This window comes from Homarus americanus, unplaced genomic scaffold (genome assembly GCF_018991925.1).
Source record: "Homarus americanus isolate GMGI-L3 unplaced genomic scaffold, GMGI_Hamer_2.0 scaffold46833, whole genome shotgun sequence".
Classification (NCBI taxonomy): domain Eukaryota; kingdom Metazoa; phylum Arthropoda; class Malacostraca; order Decapoda; family Nephropidae; genus Homarus; species Homarus americanus.
In genome coordinates, this window is record NW_024756349.1 from 450,050 (window position 1) to 465,000 (window position 14,951).

At 42.0% G+C, this 14,951-nt stretch overlaps 2 protein-coding genes across 2 annotated transcripts in view; both read left to right on the forward strand.

Moving 5' to 3' along the window:
- The first annotated feature begins 1,540 nt into the window (after positions 1 to 1,540).
- Positions 1,541 to 4,860, forward strand: LOC121856776 (trichohyalin-like). Its single transcript, XM_042352473.1, has 3 exons — positions 1,541 to 1,730; positions 1,773 to 3,891; positions 4,393 to 4,860. Exons 1-3 carry the CDS (start codon positions 1,678 to 1,680, stop codon positions 4,858 to 4,860), a joined length of 2,640 nt encoding a protein of 879 aa, XP_042208407.1. The 5' UTR covers positions 1,541 to 1,677.
- Positions 4,861 to 5,580: 720 nt separating this feature from the next.
- Positions 5,581 to 14,951, forward strand: part of LOC121856771 (putative mediator of RNA polymerase II transcription subunit 26) — a 94,666-nt gene continuing 85,295 nt past the window's right edge. Inside the window, exon 1 of the mRNA XM_042352466.1 lies at positions 5,581 to 5,867. Within this exon, the coding sequence (XP_042208400.1) occupies positions 5,861 to 5,867 (7 nt within the window). The 5' untranslated portion in view covers positions 5,581 to 5,860. The remainder of the gene's footprint in view (positions 5,868 to 14,951) is intronic.

Below are 14,951 nucleotides of genomic sequence, written 5' to 3' on the forward strand. Positions count from 1 at the left end.
CAGGAGCCATAACTCAGCCACAGGAGGAGTGCCCCAGGAGCCATAACTCACAGGAAGGGCCCCAGGAGCCATAACTCTACCACAGGAGGAGTGCCCCAGAGCCATAACTCAGCCACAGGAAGAGGGCCCCAGGAGCCATAACTCTACCACAGGAGGAGGGCCCAGAGTCTACCACACAGGAGGAGTGCCCCAGGAGCCATAACTCAGACAGGAAGAGGGGCCCCAGGAGCCATAACTCTACCACAGGAGGAGGAGGGCCCCAGGAGCCATAACTCTACCACAGGAAGAGGGCCCCAGGAGCCATAACTCTACCACAGGAGGAGGGCCCCAGGAGCCATAACTCAGCCACAGGAAGAGGGCCCCAGGAGCCATAACTCTACCACAGGAGGAGGGCCCCAGGAGCCATAACTCAGCCACAGGAAGAGGGCCCCAGGAGCCATAACTCTACCACAGGAGGAGGGCCCCAGGAGCCATAACTCAGCCACAGGAGGGCGGGACGCTGCTTGTCCTCTTAAACGACAGTCTCCTTGTCCGGAAGATTTATCACCCTTCAGTCCTCTCTGGTCCCCCGACTCTTTACAGAACCTCCCCGAGATCCAGAGATTAGTTTATCACAGAATGAATCACTGCAAACATGATCACTATTGAATCTTTATACGTCTCTTCTTTTGATCACTCTAACGAGGTCACCTGAGGGAGATAGTCAATGTGTGTGTGTGTGTGTGTGTGTGTGTGTGTGTGTGTGTGTGTGTGTGTGTGTGTGTGTGTGTGTGTGCGCGTAGTCTAGCTCTATGGTTGTTAAGATCAGGATGTCATCAGATAAGACGACCTATGTAATTTGATACTTCGTTCGACTGTAGTTTTATTATTAATTGTGTTATTATTATTATTATTATTATTATTATTATTATTATTATTATTAATATTATTATTATTATTATTATCAATATTATTATTATTATTATTATTGTCATATTTACAAGGAAGTAAATAGGGGAATAATGGTTCAGGGGACGAGAGGAAAAACAAGTGAAGGAGGAGACTTATTTCTGGTGAAGCATAACACCCATGTTTCCTCTCCCTCAGGTCACGATGGCGAGGTCAACAACTCCTCGACCTCCAGGGCGAAGGTGGAGACCAAGATGGAGAACGACCCCTCGACGCTATTCCGTCTCCTGACGATCTCCAGCTTCTCACCCTCACCCTATCAACCAACAAGTCTACCTCCAACACGACACTCACCACCACCATCACTACATCTCCATCACTACCTTTACATATCTCCACCAATCAACGTCCCCAACACGATGCTCCACCACCAACACGTCTATCGAACAATTCCAATCTCCAGCATATTAATCCTTCTCACCCTCAATTGACCCTATCATCCCCTCCCTCCACCAACAAGCATCACCAACAAAACACCTCACCACCACCACACCTCACCAACCTCCAACACGACACTTCACCACCACTTCACCACCACCACCACACCTCACCAATCTCCAACACGACATCCAATCACCACCACCTTTAAATCTCCCAACTAACTTTCACCTCCAACACCACTCTCCTCCTTCTCTCCTTCAAACTCCCTCACTACCACCACCACCACGCGCCACTGACCTTCAACAGCACAGCGTTTTGATCAAGGCGGAACAGGAAGAAGAGACGAAGATGGATGATGATCAGGAAGAACAGGAAGAAGGAATAAACAGAGACGGGAAACGGGACACAGAAAACGGGAAACTAGACACAGAAAACGGGAAACTAGACACAGAAAACGGAATGGGAGAAAACAATGATGACGTAGAGGAAGAGGAGGAAGAAAAGAAGAAGTTAAGGATGAAGAGGGACACAGAGAAGAAAGATAATGGAAGGAAGAATGGAAGAGAACGATTGAGAAAGAGAGACAAAAAGACACAGCTTAGCGGAGAAGAGGAGAAACGAGAATTGAAGAAGAAAAAGATTAAGAAGAAGAAGAGGAACTCAAGAAGAAACAAACGAGGAGACAAGAAAGATAAAACAGAAGAAAATAATAAGAACATAGATAAACAAAATAAAGAAGAAGACAAAGACCATGAAATAAAGAAGGAAAAAGAAACAAACAATAAAAATAAAGGACGAAACACATCTACGAAGAAAGACTTAGAGAATAACAATAACGAAAGAGGGAAACAGAAAGAGAATGAAAAGAAGAAAGAAGAAGGAAAGGGAGAAATAAAAAAGTTAAAGAAGACTAAAGAATCACGGAAGAAAATATCAAAGGAGGAGGAAGAAGACAAAACCGATAATGACAAGAAAGGGAGAATTGGAAAACAAGATATCCAGCGACCTTTGGCAACCGGGCTTAAGTTGGCGTCAGCAATTAGGTTAAAAATAGAAGAAGAACAAGAAGAACAAGAACAAGGAGGTGGAGAAGCAAAAGAGAATGTCGATAATGATAAACAGAGAAAAGCCGATAAAGCAGAAGAAAACAATAAAACAAAAAATTCTCAAGCTTATTTTACTCTGGATGGAGAAAGGGGGGAAATGGAAGAGAAGGGAGAAGAGAGAGGAGAAAGAGAGAAGGGAGAAGAGAAAGGGAAGAATGAACAAGACTTAGAGAAAAACACAGACACTAAAATAACTATCAGAGCAAAGGAAAACAAGAAAACAGAAAATAAAAAAGAAGAAGGAATAGAAAATAAAGACGACACAGAAGAGAAACCAAATGGGGAGGAGAAGGAGGGAGATAAAGATATACCCAACGAAGAAATGGAAATAAAACACAAGAAACGAGACGAAAACAAAGGAAGGCGAAAAATAATTAGAAAAATGAAGAGAAATGAAAGAGTAAAGATTAAGAGGAAAGAAGGAGAGAACCAGGAGAAGAAAATAAAAGAGAACAAGAAGGAAAAGAGGAAGAATTTAAGAGAAGCAAAGAGGAAAATTAAAGAAGAAAGGAACAAGAAGAAAGAGGTGAAGAAAATGCAGGAGGAAATTCAGAAAGGAGGTGAAAGAAAACAAGAGAAGAAATTAATGAAAAAGGAAATTGTGGGAGATAAAGAAGACGAACAAGAAAGAGATAATAATAAGGAAAATGAAAAGAAAAAGCCAAAGGAGAACGAAGAAGAAGAAGAGAGGAAAGGAGATAGTGAAAAAGACGAGAGAATAGAGATAAAAGACTCCAAAGAGAAGAAAGATAAACTAAAAGGAGAGAAATACGAGAGAGAAGAAGAGAATGTGACAAGGAGAACAACTAAACGAAAGGAAAATGAGGACGAAAAAGAGAAGAAGGATAAACAGACACCGAAGGAAGAGGAGAAAAAGAATGACGAAAATAAGAAAACAGAAGCAAAAGGAGAGATGGAAAAATACACACAGAGAGAAAATGGAAATAAACAACAAGAGGAAAAGAAAAAAAGAGATAGAATAAAGAAAGAAGAGAAAGAGGAAATAAAACAAGAAAATGAAAAACACGAAACGTACACAAAAAATGGAGACGAGAAGGAGGAGGAGAATGGGGGAGATGGAAAAGGAAGAGATAAGAAAAGAAAGGAACAAGAGAAAACAGAAGATGAGATACAAAATGAGGAACAGAAAGGAAGTGATAAGAGAGAGGGAGAAAAGGACAAACGAAAGAATGAAAGAAGCAAGGAGAAAGAAAATGATGAAAATAAAGATAAGAAAATGAAGAAACAGAAAAATAAGAAAGGAAAAAGGAAAGACAAAGCAGAAGTTGATAAAGATGGAACCGATAAAGAAGATAAGATGAAGAAGAATGAAAAAGACATGAATGAAGAGCAAGAAAAGGAAGAGAGACGAAAGAAGAAGAAGCAGAAGAGGAGGATGGATCGAGGGACTGATAGAGAAAGCAAAGAAGGAGACGAAGAAGGAAGAGAAGAAGAGGTGAAACGAAGCGAGAGAGAGAAAAAGATTGAGAGGAAAACTGAAAGAAAGGGAACAATGAAAGAAAAGAGAGAGAAGAGAAGAAAAGAGAATGAAAAGAAATTAAACAAAGATAAAGAAGAGGAGATAGAAGAAAAAACGATGGAACTTAGAAATAAAGAAGTGGAAGAAAGTGACAAGAAAAGGGAGAAAAAAAATGAAAACAAAAATAAGATACGAAATAAAAATAACAAAAAGACGACTAGAAATCTGAAGGAAAATAAAAGGAATGAAAGAGAGAAGAAAGAAACGAAGGAAGAAGATAACAAGAAAAAGATAACTCATAGAAGAAATCAAAAGAAAAGCGGGAGGGAGGGAAAGAGGAAGAAAGGGAGAGGAATGGAGAGAAAGGAAGGAGAGACGAGAGGAAAGACTAGAAAGGAGACAAGAAGAAAGAATGACAGGAGAGAAAGACGGAAGAACAAAAAGATAGAGCAGAAATGGTCAAGTCTGCCGGACAAGTCAGCAGACCCAGTGGAAGGTCCAATGCAAGGTTCAGCAGACCGAGTGCGCAATCCAGCAGACTTGGAAAGGGGTCCAGCAGAGGGCACAGCAGACCAAATTAGCGGTTCATTAGACCGAGCGGAGCATCCTGTAGACCTAGAAAACGGCCCAGGAGACCACATAGAAGATTCAGCAGATCCAGCAGACGGTCCAGCAGGCGGTCCAACAGGCGGTCCAGCAGGCGGTCCAGCAGGCATAGCAGACGTACCGGTACAACTATCGCACGGTCCCATAAACTCTATGGCCGATTCAACCCACATGATATACGGTCCAGCAAGACCAGTAGAAGGTCTAGCAGGTTCAGTCGACCACCACTCACCAGTAAGTCCCAGTGACTCTATGAGGAGACTCCGTGATGATCCGCTGTGGCAGGAGGACCAGAGGAACCCTGGCTGGCCGCAACAATACCTGCCCGGACTAAGGTGAGTGGAGCCCTTCCTTCCTTCTAAAACCCTCCCGGAGTCTTAGGGAGTCTCATGGGGGTCTTAGAAAGTCTCAAAAGGGTATTAGAGAGTCTCAGGGTGTATTAGAGAGTTTCAGGGGGTCTTAGGAAGTCTCAAAGGGGTATTAGAGAGTCTCAGGGGGTCTTAGAGAGTTTCAGGGGGTCTTAAGGAGTCTCAGGGGTTAATATATTTCGCGCAGTTATTCATGAGAGTTTCATTCTTACAGCCACGACGCCCGGAGTGACAAGCTGCTGGTGCCCGCCAGACCAGGGCGTCACGTCTCTCTCTCACACTCTCCCATCCTCTCCTCCTCCTCTCACCTTTCGCACTCCCCCTTCCTTTCCACCTCCTCCCGCTCTCACTCCTCCTCCTCATCCCTTTCACATTACTTCCCACCCTCTTCCTCCTTCGCTCATCCACCTATCATCCCACCCCCTTCATCCTTCGCTCATCCACCTATCATCCCACCCCCTTCATCCTTCGCTCATCCACCTATCATCCCTCCACCTCATCTCCCACACTATCCCTACCTCCCACCTTTCCCAACCTCTTCCCCATCACCAAGTCATCAGTCTTCCTCCTCCTCCTCCTCCTCCTCCTCCTCCTCCTCCTTCTCCCCGCCCCTTCCTCACAACACACCGCAGTTCTTCACTACCTCTCCCCTCCCTCCCACTCCTCCCTCACACCCACTCCCACACTCTCACTCAGCTCCTCCCTCTCATTCCTCAAGACTCTTCTTCTCCTCCTCGTCCTCATCCCTCTCTTTTACCTCTTCCTCTTCCTCTTCTTCTTCCTCCTTCACCTCCACCTCTTGTTCCTCTCTGTCATATTTTCCAGCCTTAACCTTGACCTTCCTTGAGAAAAACACGCCCACCGTACACCCTTCCACGCCCACCGCACGCCCACCCACGCCCTTGAGAGCAGACACCCTGGCTGTCCTCCGCTGTTCCTCAGGTCACGCTGGGTCAACAGTCGTCTACGTCATGAAAGGTAGAGTATTAAGTGAACGTTTCTATTTAAGGTAGAGTATTAAGTGAACGTTTCTATTTAAGGTAGAGTATTAAGTGAACGTTTCTATTTAAGGTAGAGTATTAAGTGAACGTTTCTATTTAAGGTAGAGTATTAAGTGAACGTTTCTATTTAAGGTAGAGTATTAAGTGAACGTTTCTATTTAAGGTAGAGTATTAAGTGAACGTTTTATTTAAGGTAGAGTATTATGAACGTTTCTATTTAAGGTAGAGTATTATGAACGTTTTATTACAGAGTATTATGAACGTTTTATTTAAGGTAGAGTATTATGAACGTTTATTTAAGGTAGAGTATTAAGTGAACGTTTCTATTTAAGGTAGAGTATTAAGTGAACGTTTCTATTTAAGGTAGAGTATTAAGTGAACGTTTCTATTTAAGGTAGAGTATTAAGTGAACGTTTCTATTTAAGGTAGAGTATTAAGTGAACGTTTCTATTTAAGGTAGAGTATTAAGTGAACGTTTCTATTTAAGGTAGAGTATTAAGTGAACGCATTTATTTAAAGTAGAATCTCGGTATAATATCTGATGTTAAGTTGTGTGTGTAAACGTTAGTCAGCCATTAAGTAGAGTCTTATAAGAGCCATTACAGATACCTGAGCTTAGACACTGTTGCCATATGATCCTCCATAAGAATACAATGACTCTTAAACTGCAGTGTTGCCATACGGATCTGCCATACAAAAACACCATCTAACACAATGACTCTTGTACTAAGCGTTGCCATTAAAGGTACTACAGTGTTGCCATAAGGATCATCTATAAAGGAACACATGGATAGTGACCATTAAGGTGCGGTGTTACCATTGGTACCCGCCATAAAGTACTACGGTAGAGGAGTCCTTTAAAAGGAGGCCATTAAAACACACTCTGGTGGAAACACTCAAGAGAAGCAGTGATGTAGAGCTGCCGTAAAGATGATGTTGAATGTGTGGTCTTAATACTGCTCTATCAGCCACTGTGAGAGAGAGAGAGAGAGAGAGAGAGAGAGAGAGAGAGAGGAGAGAGAGAGAGAGAGAGAGAGAGAGAGAGAGAGAGAGAGAGAGAGAGAGAGAGAGAGAGAGAGTGTGTGTGTGTGTGTGTGTGTGTGTGTGTGTGTGTGTGTGTGTGTGTGTGTGTGTGTGTGTGTGTGTGTGTGTAAGCCTGTGTCTTTGTGTGTGTGTGTCTGTGTGTGTGTGTATCAGTAAATTAGTATGAAACCAGCCATCTTACATTATAACGAAGCAAAAACACTGAAAAAAAACATGAAAAAACAAATATTAAAACATCTTAAAATGCAATACAAATTTACTTAAATATGCAAAAACACAAATTTTATAGACCCCATAGGACTACTACCCACTCCCCTCCCCCGCCTTCAAAAAAAAAAATCACTTGAATTCGCAAAAAATTTGAGGGTGAAAACGCCGAGGAATATTCAATTTATGACCTGCTCGTGTAGTCGCGAATATTTTGTTGACGTTGCAAAAAGTCGGCGCCAACTTCGCTTAATTTCGCGTCCAACTTTTAGGTTTTGGCGTCCAGGTGCGTAAAGTGCCTATTCCAGTGCCTTCTCTCTCACACACACACACACACACACACACACACACACACACACACACCAGTTAAACTCCTCCACTTCACCTGATAGATCGACTGACTGGTACCTGATAAATCATCCGACTGGTACCTGATAGATGTAAGAGAGAGAGAGAGAGAGAGAGAGAGAGAGAGAGAGAGAGAGAGAGAGAGAGAGAGAGAGAGAGAGACAAGGAACACCGTCACACAAGTCAATTACCAACGACTCAGTGATTGACAACAGGCACAGCACCAAGTTAGCAACAAACCTCTCCACACTTCATCACTCACTGACCATCCAGGCAGACAAGGTCGAGTAGTGTAAGGTTGGAGCAGGTAGGCAGGTAGTGTAAGGCAGGAGCAGGAGCAGGTAGTGTAAGGCACAGGTAACAGTAGCGGGGTTAGGAGAGACGAATTCACCTGTCCGCTCCGACCATCTCTTGGGACCAGGTAATATCTGATTCTGGATTACTACCGAGGTTATTTTCCAGTTTCCAGGAAGGAGATATTTTCCAGTTTCCAGGAAGGAGATGTTTGTCTTTGTCTCTCGCTCTGTACTGAATATTTCTTTGTAGGGTTGAGAGGTTTATTTCTTCCTTCCAGCAGCGAGCATACATACATACATACATACATACATACATACATACATACATACATAAAGTCTATTTACCTGGTAGTATTAATTAATTATCTCCAGACAACACCTATCACCTCTCTCGTTACTATGTTATATTTCACCTGTATTAAACAACACCTGAGTTAATTTCAATCGCTACTAATTACCTCAAAATATTAATTAACTCACCTAACACCTTCTCTCGTTACTATAACCACCACTAAATGACTCAAATATTAGAGTGAATAACGCCACCGGAACAGAATTAATCGGTCATTAATTATTTACATGATGTTGACACCTTTTAATTCAATTACGGCCAATTATTCATAAAAAAATTTCCACAGTAATTGGTGATGATAATTTCTCGTGACCAGTTAGTAATTATACAGAGTTAAGATTACGCTTTAATCGTTCTGTAATGTGGTGTTATTGGTGTGTTAATTACCTCTATTTAACGGACTTTATGAGAGAGGATAGTCCGTTATTTGGAGGTTTCACTGTATTGTTCTCTAATGTGGTGTTATTGCTGTGTTATTTGCCGATAGAAATACATTTATTTAACGGATTTTATATAACAGGTCAGTCCGTTATATCAACACACACACACACACACACACACACACACACACACACACACACAAACACACACACACACATAAACACACACACACGCACACACACACACACACACACACACACACACACACACACACACACACAAGAGGATGCCAGATGGCAAAGTAAACAATTTCTGCCGCGTCTCATGAGAAGTCCACTGTCTAATTTTGTAGAGTGGTGATGTGAGTCTCTGTGATGTGTTATGAGTCTCTGTGTGATGTGTTAGAGTCCCTGTAGATGTGTTATGAGTCTCTGTGATGTGAGTCTCTGTGATGTGTTGCGAGTCTCTGTGATGTGTTGTGAGTCTCTGTGATGTGTTGCGAGTCTCTGTGATGTGTTGCGAGTCTCTGTGATGTGTTGTGAGTCTCTGTGATGTGTTGTGAGTCTCTGTGATGTGTTGAGAGGCTCTGTGATGTGTTGTGAGGCACTGTGATGTGTTGTGAGTCTCTGTGATGTGTTGTGAGTCTCTGTGATGTGTTGTGAGTCTCTGTGATGTGTTGTGAGGCACTGTGATGTGTTGTGAGTCTCTGTGATACTGTATAATGCTCTGTGATGATCAGCAATGCTTTATAAAACACACAAAATTACCATAACACTTCACAAATTACATAAACAATTACCATAACACTCCACAAATCACATAAAAATTACCATAACACTCCAAAAATCACATAAAAATTACCATAACACTCCAAAAATCGCATAAAATTACCATAACACTCCACAAATCGCATAAAATTACCATAACACTCCACAAATCACATAAAAATTACCATAACACTCCAAAAATCGCATAAAATTACCATAACACTCCACAAATCACATAAAAATTACCATAACACTCCACAAATCGCATAAAATTACCATAGCACTCCACAAATCACATAATAATTACCATAACACTCCACAAATCACATAAAAATTACCATAACACTTCTCAACAGGCCACAGCTACAACACACTACACACCACTACCGCCGCTCATAACGCTTCCGGGACCTTTTTAACGCTCCGAAAGTCCCTCTGAGGCCCCGGAGAGCACACGTAAACGCTTCATGACGCTCTGTAAATGGACGTAAACGCGGGAGTATTTACAGACGCAGAGAAGCTCCCGTCAAGCGTGGTCTGGTGCTGAACATAGCGCTCTGGCTCACTCCTCCTCCTTGTTGATACTGGGGGCTAATGCTGCCGCTCTGGTGGGGGGGGGGAGGGTAAAGGATGGGGAAGTGGGGTAGAGACTAGTAGAGACAGAGACAGATGGGTAGGGAGAAAAAGAGAGAGATAAACAGATTGACAGATAACAGAGAGACAGATAAAAGAGGGATAAATAAGGAGATAGTCAGAGATAGATTGATAGATAGACTCTCTCTCTCTCTCTCTCTCTCTCTCTCTCTCTCTCTCCATGAATGAAAGAACCCCCATGACGTCAGAGGACCATGTGACTGAAGCCATAAAAACACAGGTAAATATTTCAACCTCGAGTATTCAAGAGAACAGACTATTATGTGTAGCTCTTGTCGGGTACAGGTGAATGTATTAATAAATCTCCTCTTAATGTAAGGCTGAGAGAGTGTCGTGTGGTGTGGATATAGTACACTGTTGATGAAGCCTTCAGTACACAAGGAGATAACATGGTCGGCATTACTCACTACCACCTTCCACTTTCCCAGCTGGGTCGACTAAGAGCGCCCCCATTCAATGACCAGTTGAGGTAGTCAAACCAAGCAACAGTTAGGTTAGACGTCGAGTGCTGTATCTACTCAACCACAACTCCTCAAAAAATATTGATTCTCTCATCTTCTCTCACTAATTAATGTACACACGAGTGCACCTGTATGTTATTAATTACAGGTATGAGGCAAAAATCTCTTATCTTTTTTTGTTACTTTTTGTTACTGTGTCGACAAAAAGAGGAAGGAATGAAAGACTCGGAGCATCAATAGTCACTGAGGAAGAAAAAGCCGCTAATTGTAAAGAAAAAAAACGATGAATTTTTTAGACAAAGACGAGGGTCGGTCATCTTATCTCAGAGGCAAGGAAAGATTCTCACAAGTGGATCAACACCGCCTGGCTGGAGACCGTGACGTCATGGCCTTAAAGTAGAGCTTACGGACCAGACAAATGTAATCCTACCTAACCTAACCTAACCTAACTTAACCATAACCTAACTTAACCATAACCTAACTTAACCAAACTTTTCCTAACCTAACCTGTGTGTGTGTGTGTGTGTGTGTGTGTGTGTGTGTGTGTGTGTGCGTCCTCTTACCCTGAGCTCTCCGACAGTGATCAATGTCTTATATTTCTGTAATTACCTTTCCATTTCCTCTTCCTCTTCTCGTTAACATAAATGATCATATTTCCCCTTTCCATCTTAGTTAACCTCCCTTCCTATCTCCATCTCTCCTTCCCTCCCTCCCTCCCTTCCTTCCCTCCCTCTATCTCACTTAATCTGTGCCCGCCTCCTCTCTCTCCCTGCCTCTCACGTCCATACATTCATTCATTTCTTTCATTCCTACTTCCCTCCCTTCCCTTCCCCTCCCTTCCCTTCCCTCATTTTCTCTACCTCTCCTTCCCTTCCGTTAACTCTTCTTCCCTCTCTCCCTCCCCTTCCTTCTTCCCTCCCTTCCCTCCTCTCTGTTCTTCTCGAATATTTGAGAATTCTAACCCCAGGAAGAAGGTAAGGATGTCCAATTATGTGAATGGGCAGGAGGGCGGGGAGGACAGGAGGAGGAGGGGGAGGAGGGAGGGAGGGAGGGAGAGAGGGAGGGGAGGATATGGGGTGGGAGGAAGGGAGGAGAGGGGTAGGGACAGAGGGAAGGAATGAGAGTGGGAAGAAGGAAGAGAATGAATCAAGACGAAAGCAGGGGAGAGAAATTGACCCTCACTGACTAAATTACCTCAGCCAGATGTACAAAACCTAACCTAACCTAACAAGATATCATATAGTCGCAACATTGTTCTTGTCTCGTGTTCTGTGTTTGTGTTAGATGTTCATTTGACTGTTGCTAAGGTATAGAGTTTTTAAGATTCTCATCCCCAAGTATTGTTTAAAGCTGATTCATATCTTTCTCAGCCATTTAATGTTTATAATTTGATGTGGAGAGAGTGAGAGAGAAAGATATAGACAGGGATAAATATGACAGAGAGAGACAGACAGACAGACAGACACAGACAGACAGACAGAGAAGACAGACAGATGGATAAATGAATGAATGAGAGAGAGAGAGAGAGAGAGAGAGAGAGAAGAACCCAGACGATATTCCTCCACAACTTTTAAAGAAATCTCTCTCAGAAATTAGCCACAAAACCTCCACAACTTTCTATACTAAACTTTCACCCAATAGCTGCTACTCTCCCGAAACTTCTCCTGGAAAGTTGTCAACCCACAGCCCATCAACCAATGACCGGGTGACCCCCATCCACCATACAACCATCTACCCCGCATGACGTCACTAAACTAAATAAAAACAAACAATATGGCCGCCACCTTATATGACAGAATTTAATCTTCATTTTTGGCCAGTTCATCAAATGGGGTCCCAACCTAAAGACGGCGTAAAACTCACATATAGAGTAAAGATTAATTGTTTGTATAATAATAATAATAATAATAATAATAATAATAATAATAATAATAATAATAATAATAATAATAACATCAACAATAATAATAATAATAATAATAATAATAATAATAATAATAATAATAATAATAATAATAATAATAATAATAATAATAATAATGCAATGTTAATGATGCTAATAGTACAAATGATGATGATGATGATGACGACAATTAGTAACAATAATAAGAACATAGACACAACCCTCATATACCTGTAATAATAACCAGTATTAAACAACTCTCACTAATATATCAAATCTTCATAATTATCAGAAATAATTACACAACATCGTCACAAAAATATCAGTTTCCATTAATTTAACACAAAACGCCACATAATAATACATACATACATTACATGAACTGAAACCCTGGTATGTATATCAAGGTCACATTTCAGAATACAATAATTTCAGCGCTGGACACAGTAAGTAGTCAACGAGAGATTACAGTTTCAACATGTATATTTTATAACAGTGAAAGATTGAAGCATTAACTCTTTTATAACAGTGAAAGATTGAAGCATTAACTCTATGAATTAGTGTTGAGAGAGAGAGAGAGAGAGAGAGAGAGAGAGAGAGAGAGAGAGAGAGAGAGAGAGAGAGAGAGAGAGAGAGAGAGAGAGAGAGAGAGAGAGAGGAGAGAGAGAGAGAGAGAGAGAGAGAGAGAGAGAGAGAGAGATCCCCGCCAGGTTTTATGCTCGAGCGAACGGGAAGAAAGAGACTCACTTCAGCGACCATCAGAGGGAAAGACTAAACACTAAGACCTGCTTATAGCGACCACCAGAGGGAGAGACTAAACACCAAGACCTGCTTATAGCGACCACCGGAGGAGAGACTAAACACCAAGACCTGCTTATAGCGACTACCAGAGGAGAGACTAAACACTAAGACCTGCTTATAGCGACCACTGAGGGAAAGACTAAACACAGAGAGACGGGAGGGAAAGTGGTAGAGAGAAGATGGGAAGATGGAAAGAGGAAGAGGGAAAGAGAGACAGGGTAGCAGAGGAGATGGGGGGGGTGGAGATGGGCAGGAGGGAGGGAGGGAGGGGACGGAGCATCTCACGAGAGTAAATAACTGGAGGAGAGGAGTGATTGTTGGATTAATTAATAGGATGAGAGAGAGAGAGAGGAGAGAGAGAGAGAGAGAGAGGAGGAGAGAGAGAGAGAGAGAGAGAGGGGGATGAAGGAAGGGGATGAAAGGAAGAGGGAGGGAAGAGGAAAGGGAAGAAGGGGAGAGGAGGGGGGGGTGGGAGGAAGGGGATGAGAGGGAATGGGGGGAAGAGGGAAGGGGATAAGGGAGGAGGGAAGAGCGGTGAGAGGAAGAGAGGGAAGGTGAGGGAAGGCGGGAGAGAAAGGGGTGAGGGAAGGGTGGAGGGGAAGAAAGGAATGGGGGAGGGAAGGGGAAACAGGGGTGAGGGGTGAACAAGAAACCTGGAGATTAAAAACAAATATAAATATATACACTGAGAGTTCCTCATTCTCACTCCTTTGTTGTCCTTCCTGCTGAGACTCTCATGTCTCTCTCTCTCTCTTCTTCTTCTCTCTCTCTCTCTCTCTCTGACATCACCCTGTATCACTCTTTCTCATTCTCTGTCCCACTCTGGCGAACTGTTTCTCACTGCCGCTCCTATTCTCAATCTATTTCTCTCTCAGTTTGGGTTTGTATGTGAGAGAGAGAGAGAGAGGAGAGGAAGGGAGAGGGAGGAAAAGGGATAAGAATAGAAGGAAGATAATGAGAGAAAGAGGGGAAGAGGGGTGAAGGGGGATGTGAGGGGAGGAGGAGAGAAAGGGAAGGAGCAAGAGGAAGAGAAGGAGGACGAGGAAGGGAAGGAGAGGAAGAGGTGAGAGAGGAGGAAGAGACAGGGGGAGGGGGGAGCTCATCTATTATTCCGCTTAAATAAATTATCCGCCATAAAACAGCTGTAATATTTCTGTTCACGAATATCAAGACTAGTTCCTCCGCCATGACCTGACCTGACCTGCCTGGGGTATGTTGACCTAACTGACTCAATGTAACCTGACTTTTGACCCCATGACATTTTATAACCTCGATATAATGATCTTAATCCACTGTAATGTAAACTTTGATCCCATGACATTTTTTAACCTCGATATAATGATCTTAATCCACTGTAATGTGAACTTTGGCCCCTTGACATTTTATAACCTCGATATAATGATCTTAATCCTCTGTAATCTGACCTTAAAACACGTAATTTATTATAACCTGGTAAATTAAAACTCTTCATCATCCTCTCTCGCTTTTGTCGCCTTTATTGTTGTCTATTTCTTCTCTTTTATTCCTTGTCCTCATCTCTCCCTCTCTCTGTCCCTTCATTCATCATTCAACATGGCTCAGTCAATATTCTTTCGTTCTATCTTTCTTTCCTTATATTATTCTGCATTATATCTCTTCCTTCTTCGTCTCATCTCTTATTTTTCTTCTCTCTTATATGACGATGTTACAATAATAATAATAATAATAATAATAATAATAATAATAATAATAATAATAATAATAATAATAATAATAATAATAATAATAATAATAATAATAATAATAATAATAATAATAATAATAATAATAATAATAACTCCTTTTAAACTTGCAAATGCCATCGTAAT

Excerpts from the sequence above, each read along its gene's own strand:
- LOC121856776 (XM_042352473.1), top strand. The coding sequence starts at position 1,678 with ATGGATGATGATCAGGAAGAACAGGAAGAAGGAATAAACAGAGACGGG. Across the intron at positions 1,731-1,772 it reads ATAAACAGAGACGGGAAACG|AGACACAGAAAACGGAATGG; the intron begins GGACACAGAAAA and ends AAACGGGAAACT. Across the intron at positions 3,892-4,392 it reads AAGAAGGAAGAGAAGAAGAG|TCAGCAGACCCAGTGGAAGG; the intron begins GTGAAACGAAGC and ends CTGCCGGACAAG.